General features: G+C 27.9%; 1 protein-coding gene across 1 annotated transcript in view; it reads left to right on the forward strand.

Moving 5' to 3' along the window:
- The first annotated feature begins 985 nt into the window (after positions 1-985).
- LOC132930388 (bestrophin-4-like) overlaps positions 986-22,918 on the forward strand; it is a 43,993-nt gene continuing 22,060 nt past the window's right edge. The window contains exon 1 of the mRNA XM_060996237.1: positions 986-1,794. Coding sequence (XP_060852220.1) covers positions 1,616-1,794 — 179 coding nt within the window. The 5' untranslated portion in view covers positions 986-1,615. The remainder of the gene's footprint in view (positions 1,795-22,918) is intronic.

Below are 22,918 nucleotides of genomic sequence, written 5' to 3' on the forward strand. Positions count from 1 at the left end.
TCTGACGCGAGGTCGCTCGACGGCAGCCTCGAACTCTCGCATCATACGTTATTATATTATTATGTATTATATTCCACCTCAAATATCTCGCCACGGACGGTGTATTAAGGTCACGCGATCTTATAATAACTACCGAAAACCCGACACAAATATATTATTATCACATAATAATTCGCGTTTTTCGAGTAATTTGCCGGTTTTTTTTTTCACGCATCGAATCCACTACACCACACACGCCACATAATCATAATAATATTATTGTATCTTTAACGTGTATAATATATAGTTATGCGCGCAGGTAGCGTCGCGCTCTCGCCAAGTGCCGCTCGCGAAAACGGATAATAACCGTCGAATCGACGTGACAAATTTAGCCGCAGACAATACGTACGTATATAATATATATACGACAACATCGCAACACGTACATTACAATGATATAATATAGCGTGGCGGGTATTCATCGAGACGCATATGAGATCGAGAAAGGGCCTGGAAAAAAATCGAACTCGCGTCCGATATTGCCTATATGATATGCATTAGATATTATATTATTATGATATAATCGTCGAGCGACACGCGCGAATAACCTAACCTCGGCAATAATAATATTATATAAACATTATTTTTTTTTTTCCATATACACGTCTCGTCGCATAGGCAGCACGCGCGTTATTCACGCACGGGTCGAAACAATGGGGCCCCCTCCCCCCGTTTACCGATTACGGGCGTGAATACAATACACACACACACACACACAGGCGCGTGTAAACAATGCGAGGCGCGGATTGCGGTGTTTATCTAGAAAAAATTTTTGCGTTCGGAAGGTCTCTGTCGGTTTTAATAATTTTTTTTTTTTTGCCGGTCGCGAGCGCGCGCACGCGTTCCGCCGGGAAAACGCCGAGGTGGTGGGACCGCTCGGCGGCCGCTAAAACAATAATATGTGTGATATAAACCTAAAACGGCGGAAAAAAAAAAATTTTAAGCGACAGAAATACACGCCTATGTAGTCATGCCGCCGCCGTACCTGTGCAGCTGTACCTAACCGCGTACGGGCCGCCGGCGTCAGTCAAAAGCGCGCGCGCGCCGCGTAGAACCGTCGTCGAGTCGAACAGTGTATTATATACTATTATGCCATACGTGCCCGCCTAAAGTCGCACGCGATATATTTCGCCGCCGATCGACGAGCACGAAAATCGCTCGATCCGCGTCGATCGTTATATTATATTTTAGTACACGACAACGACGGCATCGTATCACGTATAACAATCAATATATAACTGCGATACGCATAAATCGCGATCGTCTCGCGCGTTCCGCCCGACGACTGTCCAAAATGAAAACGACACGTCGACGACGGAAACCGCGGCAAAACGTGTGATATTATCGTCATCGTCGTCGTATACGTACAACACCGTACGCGATCTCGTCGTCGCCGTCGTCGTCGTCGTATACGATCATTTGTTATTATGTGACGTCGCGTCGCTTTGACACTCGTCCTCTGCAGTCGTCCACGTCGTTGACACACTGCCCAGCGAGCGGATGCGGCCCGACGCGTCGTCGTCAATCGCCGTCATCTGCAGCGCGGGCCCCGAGTCCTACACGGCCGCCGACCACGATGACCGTCAGCTACCAGTCGAAGGTGTCGTCGTCGAGCAGCGCGGGTTTCACCAAACTGCTGTTCCTGTGGCGGGGAAGTCTGTACCAAGTACTGTACAGGGAACTGTTGCTGTTCATGGTGGCGTTCGTCATCATCAGCGCCCTGTACCGGAACGCGTTCACCGTCCCGCAAAAAGAGTAAGTCCGCGTACGACGTGAACCACCCGTCACCGTAGTCCTCATAATATAGGTTTTGGGTGTTCAAACCCAAACCCCCTCCGAGATATCGGGGACAAAAAATAAATTGCCTGACCTGCAAATGATAAAAGTATGATATTTATGTACATTTTTCAACCCCCCCCACCCCTCCTCCACTGAAATTTTTTCCTGCGTTCGCGCCTGACTTGTATAGATAATTAAACGAGAGTTTCCGAATCGGTTCACATTAGGAGAATTAAGCGTTTTTTAAACGGTGCCACTGAATCGGTTTAAATTTAATTTTATCCGTTACACTCGAATGATCGGGTCTCGAATAAAGTGTATAGTCGAGTACGCGCAAGTATTCGTTCTCGTTTTCGTAGGTTTAGGAACAGGGCTTTGCATCCAAATCATTTATTCGGGCTTCTGGTTTGGATATGTTCAGGTGTTCAAACAACGGAATGTAAAGTTTTAAAAACGGTTTCGATGCTCGTATCCATTACTATTTGGTTAATTGGTTTAATATTAATTAATATGGTAAGTAGTTCAAGAAAAACTTAAGTTTGAAAACAATGTAATAACGTTTTTTTAATTCATAGGGTATAAGATGATCCCTTTAATGTTTAATTCAATTCGTACAATATTACTGATACACCGTTAACGATAGTATGATAACATTGATAACCAATATAGAATACGAGTCCGACGCTCCGAATCCATACCTCCGTTGTTTGTACAATTTTGTACAGTGCTTGCTTAATTGCTAAAATACTAAGTAAAATTTAGTAAATGTTGGTGAACATCGGTGCATTGCTTTAAAATTGTTCAACCGTGTATAGTAAATGGAGTGACTTTACTCAAGATAAGATATTTCTTGGCTGTGGCTGTTTACTGTTTAAAAAAAAACAGTAACGATCGGGGACGCAATTCCAATGAAAAAACTGAGGGTGCTGAAGTTCCTTTATTTTTTTTCTTAACGATATATTATGATTATGATGGATACCTGACCTATTACTATTAAAATATAAATTAACACGAAACAATTTGCAAGTGCTAATTTCAAAAAAAAAAAAAGCCTCCCCTAGTTGCACTTATGACAACGATATACATAAAATTTAAAAGAAAAATAATACATCTGAATCGCGACTATCTCTTTCTGTTACTACCCTATTTTGAAGTTATAATGACTCTGCAGCTGTTTGGAAAATAGTACACAATATTATATTAGTTGCGATGAGTGCTGATGCACTGCGGGAAGGGACCAGCCGACGGCACAGCGGTAGCTCTATAGTGACCGTGGAAATGTCGAAAACGCTCGAAAAACCGACAGCGTCCGTCGAATGAAAACTGAAAAAGAAAAATATGCTTTCATTCTGGAAGCGTCATAACTGTGTTAGATATACGTATATCATGTATGTATCGTATCGCATGTCAACTACAATGACGATTTGATCCAACTCAATGCAGCAGTGCTATTGGATAAGTGGGAAACAATCACTGTATCGGTAAACAAGCCAATCAAATCCTCCCCAAATAGACTTTTTGCATATATTTAGTATATAATTAATTGATATTAGCTAACGTTCATCACCCTTATAATAATTACAATTATTATAGGTATGTTAATAAATTGATGTGCCATATTTAGCATTAAATAATATAACTTATAAAATTCTAACCGTCCTAAAACAATTGACCATCCATTCATAACCTATAGATTAAAATTTTCATAAGCATATTTTTAAAAATCTATTATAATATAGAGATGCTTAGAAAACATACTATTTTCCAACACTACTGCATCGAATCTACCATCTAGTTTTCGGTTTAAATCATAATATTGTAACGATATGATGGCCCAAACAATATTAAGCAAGTTAAATTACCTCGAGAATGGCTAGTTTCAATGGTTCTGAGGTGGCGCTAACAACTAAGTCTTGTTTTTTATTCCTAAACAGCTCTCGGCATCGGGAAATGGAGGTTCTTCGGTCTTTGGTCAAGAGTTACTAAATCATGTGATTTTCTGTTGCTATAGATCTTGCTATACGCCTTATTACGTGACCACTTCATCAAACACGCGGCAATTTGGTGAAACTATTGAAACTAACTATTGAGTTGCCCCTTATCAGTGATTGTTATCCTTTTATCCGCATCGTACCTCAGGTTTTCAATGTATCAGTAGTGTCTTGTACAACTGATTCGTGTTCTCAACAGTAAATAAATAACCAGGATAGATATAAAAAAAATATATTAAAATATATAGACGACAAAAATGTATAATAAGTTTACAAGTACCATAGCACCTATAGTATAGTTTACACAATTATGTTAATACATGTACTATTTATATAGTTACTTATAAAGACGCTTTGGGAAATTTATCTGGAAGGATTTTAAATCCAATGCCAAAAAGGGCATTAAAAAAAAAATGTATTCTTTGCAAACTACTTAATAAAGGCAAAACGCACATTAGGAATCTTATATAAAAATCTATATTAAATTCAAAATATCAATGAAATATTTATTTAATCAATTATAAAAGTAAAAATTTTCAAATTTATATTTTAAGTCCAAAGGCGCAAATTCTCCATCTTGCCACTTCGGGCGCCCATGAGTATCTATTTTCAATGAATGCACTTTGAATTTTTCCTTGTGCTAATCATATGATGCTCATTTTGAAACAAATCTCTTTCGTGTCTGTAGTTGAATTAACACAAAAAAAATATATAATTCGCATTTATTGGTATTTATTATAAACAAAAAAATATTTTAATTTAAAAATACCATCAAGTAGATAATCGCACCACGGTATAGTTAATACAGGTATAATAAATAGGTTTCGAATGTACCACATAATTGAGTAAGTCACTGTAATAGTTGTTTTAAGTTTTAATTCGATGATAAATAATTGTTATGAAGAAAAACTTTTATCGGAGACTATCTAACTTTTTTGTAACCAATGTTATCAAACAACATTTTAATAATGTTAAAATGTTTACAATGTTCGTATTTTTCCCCTAATTATTTTAAAAAGCACTGAACAATTTCTTTTTTTGATACACATAAGAACAAATTAGATCCATTTGTTATCAGAAACCTCCATAAAAGTTTAATATCAGAGCTTTTTATCTAATAGAAAAAGTATCTTCAAACACAATAATGAAAAATAAAAAAATACACATCGTAGTAAAATCAATTCATTCATCACTCAATTCAAAATCTAAAATGTATTTCAAGACTCTAGTAGATTCTCATTTTATATAATAATAATAATTCTACTAACAACGCAAACAATCAAAAAAAATGTAAATAATATATTTCTGTTTAAAGTGCGTGTATAGGTGTATAGCTTATGTTATGGTTTTTAGTGAATTTTACAAGTGCATTATTTCGATTTTTTGGAGCTTATATGAATTTTTTTAGGTAATTTTCTTAGTATTTATAAGACATCGAATTCGATTTCCTAACCTTATTAAACTTATCAAATACAAATCTGTTAAGTAAATTCTAACCTCAGTTAATTTTTGGTAAATCATTATAATATGTACCTACGCGAAAATATCAAAACCAGTTTTCAACTTTATCTTCTTTGGCCGCTGTTTAAATAGTTAAATGACATATATTTATGTTATATTATAATATGTTATAGCCGTATTATAATAGGTATAAGTTGTACAACGATGTTGTTGTACACCCATTTTTATCTAACAATGCGTATATTTTATGTGTTTGAAATAATCACATAATAATATAATATTATTATGTTCTTTAACATTTGCAATATTAATGTCGAATAAAATACGAGTATATGCATTTCGGTGCACAAATAAATCGTCCGTCGAATAGCAGTCACAGTTGTACAACGACTGTATTACACTCACTTGATGTAATACGCGCGTCTTTAATCTCTTTTATTCGCCTTGTGTTTAACATTAAGATAAAAATATATTTTATATGGGTGAATGTACCAGTGATATTGTATGTGGTACGAGGTATACAATTCTATAGAAATGTCTTTGATTATAAAATGGACGTATCTTTGGTATAGATTTTTTTGTACGATTGTAAGTTATGGTATAGAATATAGATATACCTAAAAATGATTATATACGTATTGCATACAGTACTAGGATCATCCTTACGCTTTGATTGACGGGAGTAAATTCCAAACTGCAGTACCTACTCAATAATTACTTATTTTTATTTGATCTCTGCGTGCAAACTTTACGAATTCAAAACCAACTGATTACTTATACAAGTGTTATATTATAAAATATATCAAATATTAATTAAATTGTAAAAAAAAAAAAATATTTTATTAAATAATCAATATCTTAAATAATAAAATTATCCATTACAAAAAAAATGTAGAATAATAATATAATATGCTAGGAGCTAAATAGATGTTATAGTTTCAATTATATTAACTTTTAAAGAGAACGTTAAGCCCATGTGTTTCTTTAAGTTATAAATTATAATACTTAACATAAAACATTTTATATTCAGAAAAATCCATTTTAACGCTTTTATTTGTAATATTAAAGTTAATTGAAGAATTATCACACTTAAATGTAAATATATTATCTAATACATTAATAAATACAATATTGAAATGTTGATGGGAAATCCAGACCCGAACGTCAGCCATCTTATTTTATATACGCCCTTACGCATCCGTAACTATATCGGAGTCATATATTTTATATGTGTTTAAATTATATGATTAAACTTTTAACTTTGAAATTTCTTTCTAGAAATTTTAGAAAGAACTCAATCTGTTATATTTATGTTTTAAAGACGGCTGTTGAAAAAGTATTATTGCTGCGTAAACTAAAATCACTGTTTGGATTATTCTATTCGACTTCATACATCTGTTGGTCAGTAAAAATAAATAATGAACCATTTGTATGCGTCTGAGCATAAAATACTAAATAATCTATTCGGGCACAATAATAGTAAGCAATGACTTTTCACTGTCAAAATATAGACTGCCGCAACCTTTATAGAATTCGCGGTCTTTCCAAATGACAAAACAAAATGACGGTTTTCCAAGTTTTTACGATTCGTCACAAAAAATCATCTATATAACATAACAGTATAAAAAAAACATATTGTACATATTATATAGTATGAAATACAATATTAAAATCCAAAACAATAACAATGCAACCAATATCGTTTATACAGTGTTTTAGGCATAATACCTACATAAATTGTATAATACTCAGTAATAATAGATAGTTTAAATTTTTTACACGTTCCATCTTAGAAACAATGTTCTTTTTGTTATTATAATATATAATATTAGCCACACGATGCATAATCATACCATTTAGTTACAAACGACGTCCAACGTCCAACTATAATAATTGAACGCGTCTGTGAAGTATAAAAAAATTGTCATTATTGATTAAACTTCCTATTATGTATTCGATTTTTTTTTTTTTTTTTATCTATAAATGTAACGATTTTTCCTAAATCTTTATCGAGTTCCAACTCAAATCAATGATGACAAAACGTGTCGATTGCGGGAGTAAGTTCTGTAAATATTGATCATTATAGAAGTTTACATAGCTAGGCTCATCATCTAAAATTAATAGCGATATTAAAACGCAAACAAAAAAGTTAAATGTTGCTTATCTACGAAATATTTGATTGTAAAAAATATTTGCTTATTTCAAATGTTTATTATTATTTTTATTTTTATTTATTTGTTTTATACCTCTATTTAATAGATACTAATTAAAAGTCATACTTCAAATCAAAACTACATTGATTACTTATGAATTATTTGATACTGATTTGAATATTATACTTGTGCTATTTATTAAATGCATAATAAAATTACGATTTTAAGCATATATAATTTATATAAATCATAGTACAGTAGATTCTCGTTATGTCAAATCTCGAGGGGAACAGGAAAAAGTTTGAGATAATAAAATCTTTGAGATATATCAAATTTTATTAAAATTCTTAAAAAAAAATGAAGAAATTGATAAATAATTTTAATGCTTAAAGTACTAATACTACATACATACTCGTATCAATAAACTACAATAATGAATAAATACATTTTATTTTGTAATCTGTCATTAAGGTTTGCTTAATATTAGGTACTCGTTTTTTTAAAAATGTAAAAATGTATTGTAAAGACATTTAATTTACGCTTATTTTCCATTTCATTATATTATATACGAAATACGAATAACTACAATTATTGACTAGGAACAAATGCGTGAAATCACAATCACTTTACTGAATGTACATGTACTGCTTAATTTTTTTTCTTACCATAAAAAAGTATTATTTTGTATTCGAGATAGTGAAAAACAATTAATTTTATTTCGAGTTATTGAGGGCAAAACGCTATTAAGTTTAATGGTAGTTTCAAGGGGATTTCAGTGTAGTTCGAGATAACGAAAAAATCGAGATAGCGACGTTCAACATAATAAGAGTCTACTGTTTATAGAATACAATTACCATATTATATGGTATATAAAAATGTATAAATAGTTGCACATTTTTAGTAATAATAAAAAAAAACAACCAGGAAGTCATTCTACAGTCTGCTTTATAAATTTATAATTGTGTCGAGTGTACTTCGACATTAAGTAGGTCAATAAAATGTTAAATTTAAATTCAGTGATAAATCAATGCATACATAAAACGATTCTGGGAAATGACAGTCTGTCAGCTTTTACCTATTTCCAAATATACCTTAATATATATTTATAATGCTTTAACTTATTTATGTTTCAATTGATAATAAGTGAAAAATAATGAAATAGGTCGAACTATTTTTTCCAAAAACAAATAGCTTATAATATCATATTATTTCAATTAATTTCAACACACCGTAGAACGGTATGAACAGGTTTATGACATAAGTTATATAAAACAAATAGCTTAAAATCACTTTAAATATTTTGAAAATTGCATTGTGCAATAAAAAAACAAAATTTTCTTGATTTTAAAAAGATAAAATTAAGAAAATATTAGAACCTCCTTCTTAAAAATTCGGATTACATACTTGTATTTATATTAATTTTACTGCAGTTAAACCACAATTATCAAATACAGTATAATTTAAAATTAAATACAATATAGACTTGTAGACTTCTATTATATTCGGTGTAGTTATAATATAAATTTAAATTTTAAAATAAACTTTAAAACCATAAATTAAATATGATTTATAGGTAAGTATATGATAATTCGTTAGGTCAAAGAATAACTTTCCCAATTCATTGTGAGAAATAAATATATTTTTTAAATTCTTTTATGAATAATCGAGGCTACTTCAGATATATAATAAATTATGCATTGTCACATGGTCTATTTACGTTTATTTGTTCAATCGAAAATTTGTTATTTACATATGTGATTAACTCCTTGTTTTAACAGAAACTATACTCAGCTAGAAAGTATGTAAGCTTACGGAAATTCTTTGGAAATAATTGTTTAAATCTTCATTAAAAATGCAAATCAAACCACAAACACTTTTCAAATATATAAAAAAAAAACCTTATTTAGTTTATTGGTCTTTTGACAACAGTAACGTGCAGTTTTATTTTTCAATCTGGTCGTTGAGAAAACTGAAAAATATCTTAATGTATATATTGATAGATAGGAACAATTCACCTACGTTACTAGAAACCTACCTACATTTCAAATTTAAAATAATTAACGATCTGTAGAGTACAATTTTTAAAATTGTATCAAATATAATTTATATTATTTATATACCAATAGTGTCGATTTTAAGTCGTATTATTTTTATTAGTAGGTACTAGTTATAATGTATGTTTGTATGCAATTTTGTTAATTATTTGAAACTAAAAACAGTCATTTTATGCAGTGAAAGATCTTAGACCGTTTTCATATAAATATTAAATTTTGCTTTAAAAATGAAAATACTTTATGTTAATTGTATCGACTATTAAAAAATCTGTTAAATATTAATAAGGTAAAATACATTTCAAATATTACTTATATTACATTAATTAATTAATGATATTGTAAGATATGAATTATGTTGTTTTTTTAACCTATTTAATTAGATGGTCGAATAACTAAAATGATCCATTTAAACTATACACCTTCCTATATACCTACAGGGTATAAATGATAGACTTGACCAAAAAAAAAAAAAAAAAATATATATATGCTATTTAAACGTATGACAAAAATTGTTAATATTATATGATGGGTAAATAATTTAAGAAATATACTCATATCAGCAAATTTTTAAAAAGTTATTACGTTCCAAATTAGTCGAAATAAAAAATATTGGTATTTTAAAAAAATTCTAAAAAATAAACTACTTGACTTAGATAAATCTTTTTATCCCTTTAAAATTGTTCTTATAATCAGATTCACAAATTGGTTGTTTTAAATTTATCCAAAAAAATTTAAATCATATTTTTATTTTTATTTTCAGTACTAAAAATAAATTATACACGTAACACTAGTCCCTTAATGATAAAAAAAAAAAATTAAAATATTAATTAGAACAAAAGTTATTCCAAAAGTCAGTTCTATCTGTTACACCTTGTATATTATATTTATTGATATCTATAATAACGTTGAGCATTAAAAGTAAACTTTAATAATAACCTTAAGTAAAATCAAACGTTTTTTTTTTTTAAATAATAATGTTTCTATGTTTTTTTGATGTTTTTATTCTCATTGAACTATAAGAAATTAATCGGATACTCGAATTCCCAATAAATTATAAGTAAATATTTAAGTCAACATTTTACAGTTTTAGCTTTTAATTATTATGGCATAAATACTCGTGGCATTTTTGTTGAAATATGAAAATATAGTATTACATTTTTATTTTGTTTCTTATCAATCCCGACTGAACCTAAATAAATCGAAATACACAAATACAAACTCATTCCACGATTAATTATTATTTTAAATTTAATATCATTGAAGATATTATTTGTTTGAATCATAATTATGATTAACAGAACTTAATTAACTTTCTCGGTATCGATTCGAAGGAAATTATAAAATATGTTTAGTATTGTTATATTAAAAAGTGCTGTATTATTAAAAAAAAAAAACCAATACTGAAATAGGGTACACAAAAATAAACTATAGAGTGAATTTTCTAATCATTTAATAATAATCATCATCTTATCTCTAGTATACAATATTGTTACAGAATACTTAAAAGACTTGTTTTATCTTGTAATCAATTTTAGATGTTGGATTTTTGTTTCTTTTTTTTTATCCTTATTTGATCTATGGTTGTTCCTGAATTAGTTATTTTTTTTTTTAAATTTAAATTACTATGTAATCCCCTGGTTTAATGTGTAATTGTCGGTACGTGTTTTCTTAATTATTTAAGTTTTCATTGAATCACTTATGCAAATAAATTATTGTGACATAATGAAGTCTAATTTATACGATTAACTTTGAAGTATTTTTCGTTTTCACGGTATTTTTAGTTGTTGAATAATTATTAATAACTTATATTGTACAGCGTGGTTTACTTAACAATTAACTACTTTAATACTTAAGTTCAAAAACACTTGTAAAATACTTATATGCAATGTATACGTATATAATATATTAATGTTTGTTCGAAAAGCATTGAGACCATTGAGTTGATTATACTTTGAGTGAGTACATATTATTACGAACACGATCCGTTTTTTAATAAGATATATTTTATTTACTTTGTTTTTAACTCATTACAAATATATTTATAAATATAACTATTACTTATTAGTCTATCTACAGCTCAAAAAACGATTTAAATAAAAATATTTCATACTGACGACGTCTAATTAGTTTATTATTATTCATATAACTGGATGTCGTCTAAAATCTGCCTATCCCGCAAAATACGTGTAACCTACACAGGATACTCGTATATCATACACTCCCACCAAGTCTATGCAAATTGTTTGAAAATCCAGTTTTAACGGTAACGATGTTTTTTCTTTGTGTGGTTTTATGAACGTAAAATTTTTCTGGTTTTCATAAAGACTCATATCTTTTATTGTTTTACACTTAGCGAACAATATTTTAAAACGTATAATATTCTAATTTGAAAGTTGACATTTCGATATAATCTCTATTTTAATTTTTTTTTTTTTTTTGAATGTCAATTTTATATTCTGAAACACAAATAAACGATTTAAGACGTTATTTTACGTTCTCATATTTAGTTAGAACTCGCAACATTAAATCAATCGTACTTTATACGAACACGTGTACAGCTACACTAAAACAAAAAATTCAAAGCGTTTGTTAAACGCGTCGTATCAATTCGGCGCAGACTTACTATATAATTATTGTATTTTTCACCATCGCAATACGCGTATATAGATTAATGCATTATATGCACATTGCACATTCATATAATATTATTTTCGCTTCGATCATACGGGAACTGTGCAAATCATAAATACCGTAAACGATAATATCGAATACAAGACGTATCTTACACACATGCGCGAAGTTTAAGAATATTCTAAAATCGATGCTTATACCTACTATAGTATACCTGCTGTTGTATAGGTGAACCCATATACTCGCGTATAAGTCGTACAGTCCGAGCTGGTCGTTAGAATTCGACTCGGTAGTCGTAAAACAGCACACCTACGTAATGTTATAGTTTTATACCAACTAGTCTTGATCACGATCGAAAGAAAAACGAGTTTGGACTTCCGCCGTATAGTATTATTATAAATTATATATTACTACAACATATGTTATCGTTTATTTTATTTTTTTTTTAATTCCTATTCACTCATTTCGTCCGTATAACAATATAAAATACGCAGCTGGTTATATAATATATTATACTCAATACGTCGAACGTATTTAAATTTGACTATATTTCAATGATAATAAATAATAATACATAATATAATCTAACGGTATTAAAAATGATATATTTTTATTTATTAGAGCTTATACTATATCTATACTTACACACCTAACATAAAATAATAAGAAATAAGAAATAATATATACTTATAGATGAAGCTGTTGAAATATCATTCCATTAATGGGTACGATATTTCCCGTCGTCAAACTATTATTTTATTGAACTTAGGTATATATATATCAACGATCGATCGGAGAATAAGTAGAAATACAAGTCTAATCAAACGACTTTTTGAAAAATACAAATGGGTATTTTTAGTTTTTAATTTAAATAAAAACAAACACTTACCTAATTAAATTAATTCGACAGCAGGTACATAAATTAAAAATATACCAGTTGAAAGCTACGTTTATTAAAACATTTTAAGTTTATAGATATAGGTGAATTACGATAAAACAAAAATGTAAACAATAATCTTAATATAATATGGTAATCAACAATGACTCATGACCAATCACCGTTATTTGAGTTCAAAGTTTGTATAAACTAGTAATTTGAAATTATTTAACATACATTTATATATATATATATATTATAATTTATAATAATTAATAACTAATATCGATATGATGTAAGTAATATTAAACTAGAAACACATTAAATTATCTGCATATATTATGTTTGTCATTTAAGCAACCGTTAGACCACTTTTCCGTTCTTCAATACTCGTGAGCCGTGGCGTATTGTTTAAATAACTAAAGAGCTATAAGTTACAGACATATTATAACATAACATCGATGATAATATTAAATACGTAGAAATAACTTCGTCATATTTTGCTCAGATTACCAACAACTTTAAAAATAACTCGCATATGTCTAGTCATCTCCAAATAATAATAATGACAAAACAGACGATATAAACTTGAAAAATAAAATGAAAATAGATCTTTTCTCCCGTCTCAAAGTTTGCTTTCATCTACAACAAAAAACACTTGTCTGACTTCCGACATTCCGAACTTTTTAATGTCCAGAACGCGCTAAATAAATTAGAGTAAACCCCTAAACTATCATGTGTTCCGTGGATTTCTCTTTTCGTAATTTGTTATTAGTTTTCATTTACTAAAATCATCTACAAAATCTCACTGACGCGCGAACCTATGCCACTAGACTATTCAGATTCCTACACAGTTTACACAATCAATAAAATTAAATTTTTGCGCATTAATTAATTAACAATAGTATTTATACATTTTAAATAGTGAAATTTTATTCGTTTTACATACACAATATTGTCGTCAAATTAAATCTCGTGTTATCGATTTTTCAATTATTAGAAACAAACAAAAAATATATTTTTTTAATGTATCTGCAGTTATAAAACAGTCGATTGTCTTCTTGTACGTTGTTTCTGGAATATTCTATTATTTTAGGTAGGTACTGAATAATAGTACTAGTACTAGTATTATCTTATTTGTTTTTGCTTATTTTTTATAATTTGTTTTTCTCGTGCGAATTTTAATCAATCACGATATGAGTAATTTATCGAAGTTGCCAACGTCGGTAGCTGTCTTAACTCCTCCAACTGGTTATAATAATGCACGTGAATTTTCGAAGCTGTTTCAAAAGTTTATATCGTTATGGAGAAACATCAACTTTGAAACGTGAAACAGAACTTTTTTAACATGGAAAATCTAAACTATTGATTGATGACCAAACAAACATGCTAACCATAGTCCATAATGGTATTTATTATAGTTTACTGTAGTGATATAAGAATTCCTAATATCTATTTTAGAATACAAGTTTTAAAAACACCAATTCGTCTTTGTATAATATTATTCTTTAATATGTTAATCAATATTCTCGACTCAGAAATAACTGTTAGTATAGTAAGGATTTTGTATTTTTACATAATATCGTATACCTATTTAGTTAAATTTTAGATCTTAGCTATATTTTGTAAAAGTAGAACAGACTATGATTTTAGCATATCTAAAGTTTCAACGGTTAAAGTCTTAAAGTTGATGTACCTTATATTATATTATTATCTTAAAATGTTAAATCCATGATACTTTATCGTACAAGGAATATAATCTGTATAGTATCGGTACCAGAAGTAAATACCGGATTTTTATAGGCAGTATATTATAATACTTGATTGGTCGAACATCGACGAAAGTCGAGTAATATTAACATAAACTGCAAAAAAAAAAACATACATTCAGTTGGTTGGTATTTTAAGTGGTTTTGTTTGGTATAAGAAGAAACCTAACTATGTTAATAAAACTGTATAATATGATAGTCATTTTCCAAATGCTAAAATGGATGAAGATTTTTCTAAAATACTATCTAGTGTAATACAACAACATGAGTAATAAGTGTATAAACTATAGAGTATTCTCGACAAAGTCGTGGATACATCTTGCCAGCATAGCATGTTCTATAAACAAGCGATTTTGACAAATTTCTATTACGTTTAATTCATGCACAATTCAGTGTTTGGAAATTAAATATTTGTTTTACATATTTTATATTTTCACTCAAATACAAGCTACACCGATGAAGCGATTTTTTTCCAAGAATCCCTCAATTATACGTAACACAAACCACTATACTAAAATAAACTAGAATAATATGACCTCATACTTGATATCGCTTAAGTTTAGAAAAAAAAAATACGTAGTAATTTATTCACCCAAAAATGTGTTTTATTGTTCGGGTACTTAAAAAGAAAGTAAATTTAAAACGACATTAAAATAACTGCTGGTTTTTATCTCTGCGATTAACAAAAACATAAAAAGTACAGCATAAATACCTATGGCCTGTACAACACAAATATCTCTATCATACGTAAAATATAAAGGTGTAAAAATGTTTGACAAATTAAAATTTTTTTTTTCGAAAACCATTAAAACATTAATGTAAAAATATTCACAATATGAATTCAAATAAAATGTAAATATTATAATGTAACTATAATGACTTGTGTTGCCAAAACTGTAATTTAAATCAATAAACAAAAAAAATCTTTTAACACATGAAAAATACTGAAATTATTTAATATTCATTATTATCAAATTTAATATTATAATATTTTGTTTAAAATAATTCTATGGTTTTGCATTTTATATAGGTTTACCAATTTATTGTAAGAATTGTAATTAAAAAAAAAAAAAATAGCACAAAAAAGTTAACAAGAAAAATTATAAAATATACTTATTGATAGATATAATATTTAAAAACTTTAGAACTTTGTTGTTTAATATAATGTACCCATGTAGATAGCTATTAACTGGTTTCTAATAATATTTCTAAACAAGACATCATTATTGTGATTAATGTGTTTAGTGGCCTACTTTTCAAAGAATTATATTTAATTCTTACCGTGACAGATTTTCAATATTCATACACTAAATTAAAAATGTCACTAATCATGTACCTATTCTAATATTTTAATGTAACTTTAAAAAAAAATAAAGAATATCAGCTTCGTTATGTCTGCTTATTCGTCGGAAAAACGTATTAAAACAATTTAGTAATATTCAAAAGGATTGATTAGGACAAATAGGTAAATGATATATTATTCAACCTTATAAATATATTTATCACATAATTTCTAGGTTTTTTTTTCATTTACAGCCAATTAATTAAAGGATAATACAATTTTAATGGTTTCCCTGCCATATTCTAATTTTAATTTTACAGAATATATCACGAAGGTTTGATACATTTGTAAATGTTATTTCAATATAAAATTCCTTATTTTTGTCATACATCCTATATAATATACTAGATAGATTGGTTATTTTTCAACAGTTTGTATGTATCGTTTAATTATAAAATACACAATTAAAATAAAAATGTTATTGCTTTTATAACCATTTTTTTCATTCTTTTGAATTGTATTATAATTTGCATTAATTCATACCACGTTATATTTTACGTGGAAAATCGATATTTCCTTTACTTTTCATGTTTTATTTTTTACAATCTTAGTTATTGTACATTTGTATATTATTATTATTATTTTAACAATTTAACCTAAAAAGCGTTATTCTACGGCAGTGTTTCTTAACCCGTTTTTGAATGATAGATCATTTGATATTTTATAAGATTTTTTTTTGAAACACAACTGTAAAATAAAGCAGTACTTATATGCATTGTTAAAATTTTATATATTTTATTTTTATATTAAACAATTCATAAATAATGCAAAAAAGTTTACATATTAGTCGATACGATAATAATAAAATAAATGTATCGAATTTAAAAAGCAATTTTCACAATTTCAAAGAATATACATTGCATATTTAATTATATTATCGAGTCTGGTGAATTTCAAAAATATTTTCAGTATCATTATTGATATTTCTTGTATACTTATACTTGCACTATCTTCGCTAGAATTATGTTTTTGATATAGAAATTTATCTATTTTTCGTTTCTAACAATTACGTAATATAGTCGTTATGGTAAAATATAAGTAATACAAAGAATATCATATAAGATATTAACATTGCTAATGGTAATAGATAATGCTCTAATACTAGAGCATCCGATAATTTTTATTATTAGATATCGAAAAATATGATTGTCAATACAAATCTATTTCTATTATTATCGTATGGTTGACGATATTATACGAATATTGTACGAAAATTGACAATAACGTTTTTGTACACTAAAATGATTCTTACATGGTTATAAATGTCTTAAACTGTTAATGAAAAAACTGATTTTTAAATTTTGACAGAACACTTACCCTAAGTTCACGGTACGCCGGTTAAAAACCACTTTATGATACAAATTAGTAAAAGTGATTGTAATTTGTAAATACTATATATAATAATATTATAACGGTGTGTAAAAAAAAAAAAAAAAATGTAAAAAAAGTCATCCCAATTCGCAATTTAGTACCTATTAAATTATTATAAAAACACAGCAATAAAACTATGAAAATCAGTACTAATTTTTCACTTTAAGTAACAGATACTTAAACTTACAAATTAGTATTTTCGTTTAATTATCAATCTATTATCATAATATAGAAATCGTATATCACTTTACACTTATGAAGTCGTACTCTATTGTATATTATGTTCCCTTAATCAGTAATTATTATATTATTATACTGACAATGAGCGCCGAATGACATAAAATACTTGTTAGAACAACGCAATAACGAGTTTTAAAATGTATTGTATACCATGCGTTTTACCTACCTATAGCAATAATAACGTGAATATTATATTATTTTAATGATATGAGTATTGAATAATAGACTAATACTGAATTTAATTTTTCACTAAGCTCTCTGACAGTTATGGATTATACATTTACAGTACGTTCAGGTTTATTAAAATAGCCAGTGTTATTATTTTTTTTTTAAAAACAGTCTATTACTAGGTACTGAACGAATGATTAACTTCATAATAAGGCACTTTATTATAAAAACAGCTAAAATGTGGGACGTTATTTATAGTTTAAAAATTACAAGTGAACAGGAACTATACCTAGTCTACCTACTATAGAGATCTATATGTAATATATGTATATAATTATAAGCTATAAATATTATGTTTGAAAATATTTTTAATCCCAAAGGCTTAATAGTTTGCAATTTTTAGAATTTAAAATACAATTTCATTTAACAGACTGTTAGTGACACGATAGATGTTAATGTACCCACACAGATACAAGTACTTTAGAAGAAGAAATTGGTTTTCATCATCGCTTTCTTTCAATATTACACATGAGTAAATAGGTACTGTCTGTTCCACCTACTTGCATTGAACCGCATTAACCGTAAGTGGATTTCAAAAAAAAAATATTTCGATGCACCAAAAAGCTTTCAGCATTACTCCAAAACTTAATGGATAAATCACGTCTTATTCCACACAGAAATAACAAAATTCAAATTATAGTTTAGTTTAGGTTTCTTTGGCCTGCAAAAAAAATGATACAAAAAATTTCGAGACGTGTAAGAATGTCATATTTATACGAGTATTGTGAATTCGATCATAACAAAATATATAATAATATATAAATTATAATAATAATATTAATAAATATTTATATAAGATCAATTTGAAACATATACTCGTACATTCAAAAATAAAATTGTATTTTAAATAAGCGAATATTAGTGGTTTTTCGTTTTAGCGAATACATCTACCAACAACTTCTTCTAAATGAATGATGCTTTTTAATTGATTGAATTTTAACTTTTTATATTTCAGTTAAAACTTGCAATCCCTATTAGATAATTTTATCGATCGTCGCCTATAGTTGTACTGAAATAAGATTTCATTTGTTTAAACGATGAAAAGAACCTTTTATCTGTACAGTTGTTATTGACTCCTGTATTGGTAACGTTTTTATTAATTACATAAGTTTTAAGGTTTAAGTAAAAGAATATTCCAATGGTGTTCATATTTACATCATGTATAACTGAAAATAATGCTATTTCTGATATGAATTCAAAGTAAATATGAATTTAATTAAGTTTTCAGTAACTACGAGTATAATGGTTTATTAATATAGAATATCAGACCATTACCGTTGTAAACGTTATTGTGTTTGATGTATGCTAATGAATATCTTTTGGAGTATTACGATAACAATATTTAATATTTAAATGATATCATAATTCACATTTATTAAAAAAATTGTGTCTCTGTATTTTTAACATTTTTTAACAGCTAAAAAAATAAGTTGTATAGGATCTTATTTTAAATTTCCAAGAATTTTGACCCAGCAAGTAATTTTTTATCAAAAAACAAAAATAATTGAAAAATTCTTATGCTCAGAAATAGCTTAAAAATAGTCTAAATTTTTTGAGAATTTTTCCGTAAATAGAAAATTATAATAATATAGATATTTTGTGAAAATTTAAGTATCTAAATTTATTCATTTTTGAGTTACATAAAAAAATAAATACAAAATCGTTTTTTGTCGAAAATTGGATTTACATAAAAATACCCGTTTTTCCTTAAATGTTTGTTGGTTTTACTCGATTTTAAAAAATAAGTACTGGGCATTTTTATATTTGACCTCTCTACAGGACAAACTAGAATCGCTCCGCTCAGAATCTAAAATTAATTTTAAAAAAGGAGATATTTTATAAATTTATACAATAACTGTACATTTTTTCGACGTTGACAAATATTTATTAAAAGGCCAGTTGAGATTTTTTTAATTAAATACTGTAACCACAAACAATAACCCTCTCCTAAATTACTCTCTTGAATAACGTACTGTTTTATATGTTATAATATTATGTATATTTAGTTATATTTGGAAATTATAGACTTATTTATTTACGCTAATAATCATCTCTAATCAGCAAGATGAGACTTTAGTAATTAACTATAAAACATCTTTGATTCCGAAAAAAAAAAGTATAATATAATATGTATTTAACAAAATATTTCCCTCCCCATAAACATAGGTCAAATACGCCCTTTACAAGTAGAGACAAGTATACAGTTGTAAGTAATCGATTAAAATGACCTCGGATAAAATGTCAAAAGGTCCTGGACAAATACCTAGTGCAAAATATCCCAGACAGTACATTATGAACAATGACAGTAACGATGAAAGTAAAAAAAAGTCCGTTGCAAATGGTACAAGACTGGACGCGTGTAAGACTATATAGTCCACCAATCACAAAACCAAGAGGTCACTGACCATCACTGCCGTAACAATATATCGTTAAATAAATGTTGTGTTTTCCGTATGGTATTAAATAATAATTAATCTGACGTGTTCTAGGTAAGTATAGGTATATAAATTATGGAAGTTATATACTTGACTAACGTCGAAATTAACCATCATAATAATACGCCGTGAAGTGGCCGAGGAATATTGTAATTTTATTTTTTGTATTTAATTGTCGTAACAACTTTTTGCAGCACAATAAGTGCTAATAAATGTGTTCGTAAGGGATGGCGTATCGATGTAATATACCTATGGTATATTATGGTTAATATACACTAAAAATTTAACAAAAATATCACTTTATAAAAACTTCAACGTTAGAATTTTACAAGAAATAATAGAAAAACTACTGTGTAAATATTGTCCTATCTTAGGCTCTTCACAAGGTGTCTGTAACCGTGTTCGTATATAATATAATATAACCTAAATACTGAACCACCAAGTGCCTACTATTTATTTACTTTAATCCATACTCCACTCTAATGCCAAAACTTTTAAACTTAGCCAACTATTTGAATCTTAATACTTTAATAGTTAATAGACATACGTAGTTATTAATTCAACTTGTAAACTACTGTTTACGCAAAGAACATTTTAAATATTTTTGATTATTAAATATATTTTTCTTGTCTAATATATATTTTCACTATATTATGTACGCAAAACAGTTATGCTTTTTCCGTTTAAGTAAATCGAAAAAATTATAATAGTCACGACTAACGGTTTTGTTAAAATATTGTGTTTTGAATATTTATAATAATTAATAAAAAGTTATCATCCTTGCATAACGAGTAACTTCAACCAATGATTGCGGAGTTCTTCGACCGTCAATAAATAGTTGTGTTAACGGGTACAATGTTGTTTGCCTAACTCTCGATGCTTACAAATGAAAAGCCATACCCTTTTCTAGATCCCGAACACTTATAGATTACAATAATTTCCTGAACGACCTAAACGGGTATTTGAAAATAAATATTTAGGACTCATATATTCACCATCTTATCTTTTAGATCCCATATTGAATATATTTCCTGCAAGGCCTATAGGATTAAAAGGGTTTATACGTCAACATAATACACACTTCAACTCAGCACCGTGTTTAGGAACACTTTATTGCTTCCTTGTAAGATCAATCCTGCACTATGGATCGATAGTTTTGAATCCTTCTCTTCGGGTCGAGAGCAAACTTGTTGAACGAGAGTTCAATCCCACTTCCTTAGTTTCAATTATTCGCCATTAACCTATTTCGTGGAAGGGTTGACTCTTCCAGACTCCTTGAGCGTATAAGTTTATGGGTACCGAACATTCATACCAAATCACGAGATCCATTTCCTCCTTCCCACCTCACGCTCCAATTTGTCAATGAATAGACCTTTTACTCTGAGCTATGCACTCTTTAAATAAAAATAATACTGATATTCGGCCTTAATAAATTCTTTTATTTCTCTTTTCTTTTCGTTATATTAATGTGTTTAAGTTGTATTTTAATGTTATAATTACTTATTTATACTTATTAACACTTATACATTTTGTATTAATTGTTCGATACTATTGTATAAAATCCTATATATGTACATATATAAAATAAAATACTTCGAAAATGTTTGACTTATATTTTATAAAATTTAAATACAATTTGATTGTTTTCTAAAGTCATTGCTTGTCGATAGACTATGACCCCGCTATTATAATATATCTAGTGGTATATAATATAATATATCAGATTATGATATATCATAATATTATATTATAATACATCAGTGGTGTATATAGGGGTGATTAGGGAGTTCAACCACGCCTGAAATTGATTTTGATTATATAATTAATTGAAATTTAAAAATGGAAATTTTTTTTAACCCCCCTTCCCCCCTGAAATTAATTTCTATTTACGCAACTGTATATTATCTATTAAACAAATAATATTTTTGTTACGGTAAGAACAAAAATTAAACAGTACATTCAGTATAGTGATTGTGATTTCACGCATTTGTAGTCAATATTTGTAGTCATTTGTATACACTATACAGTAAACCTACTGAAATGGAAAACAAGCGTAAATTAAATCCCCTCACAGTTAATTTTTACAGTCTTAAAAAAAACTAAAATAATATTAAATAAACTTTAGTGATAGATTTAAAAAAAAAATTATTTATTCATCATTGTAGTTTATTGATATGTATGAATAATTATTAGGTATTTTATGTATTCAAATTATACATTTTAGACATTCAAATTATTATTTATACCAAATTTTTTAAGAATTTTAATAAAACTCAATATATTGAACTTTTCGATATCTTGAACTTTTTCCTGTTCCCATTGAGATTCAACATAACGAGAATCTATACTCTATTATAATAATTAATTGATACTCAATAATAATAAAGCAAACCCACCTACTAAGAAAATACAATGTTAAATTTTATTATAATTATATAGTACTAGACTAAAATTAAAATGTATTATCATAAATCTATATTGTGTATATATAAATTAAAATTTGCTTACAAAATAAAAAATAAAAATATTACTGATGCTTAAACCTATA

Source organism: Rhopalosiphum padi, chromosome 4 (genome assembly GCF_020882245.1).
Source record: "Rhopalosiphum padi isolate XX-2018 chromosome 4, ASM2088224v1, whole genome shotgun sequence".
Classification (NCBI taxonomy): Eukaryota; Metazoa; Arthropoda; class Insecta; order Hemiptera; family Aphididae; genus Rhopalosiphum; species Rhopalosiphum padi.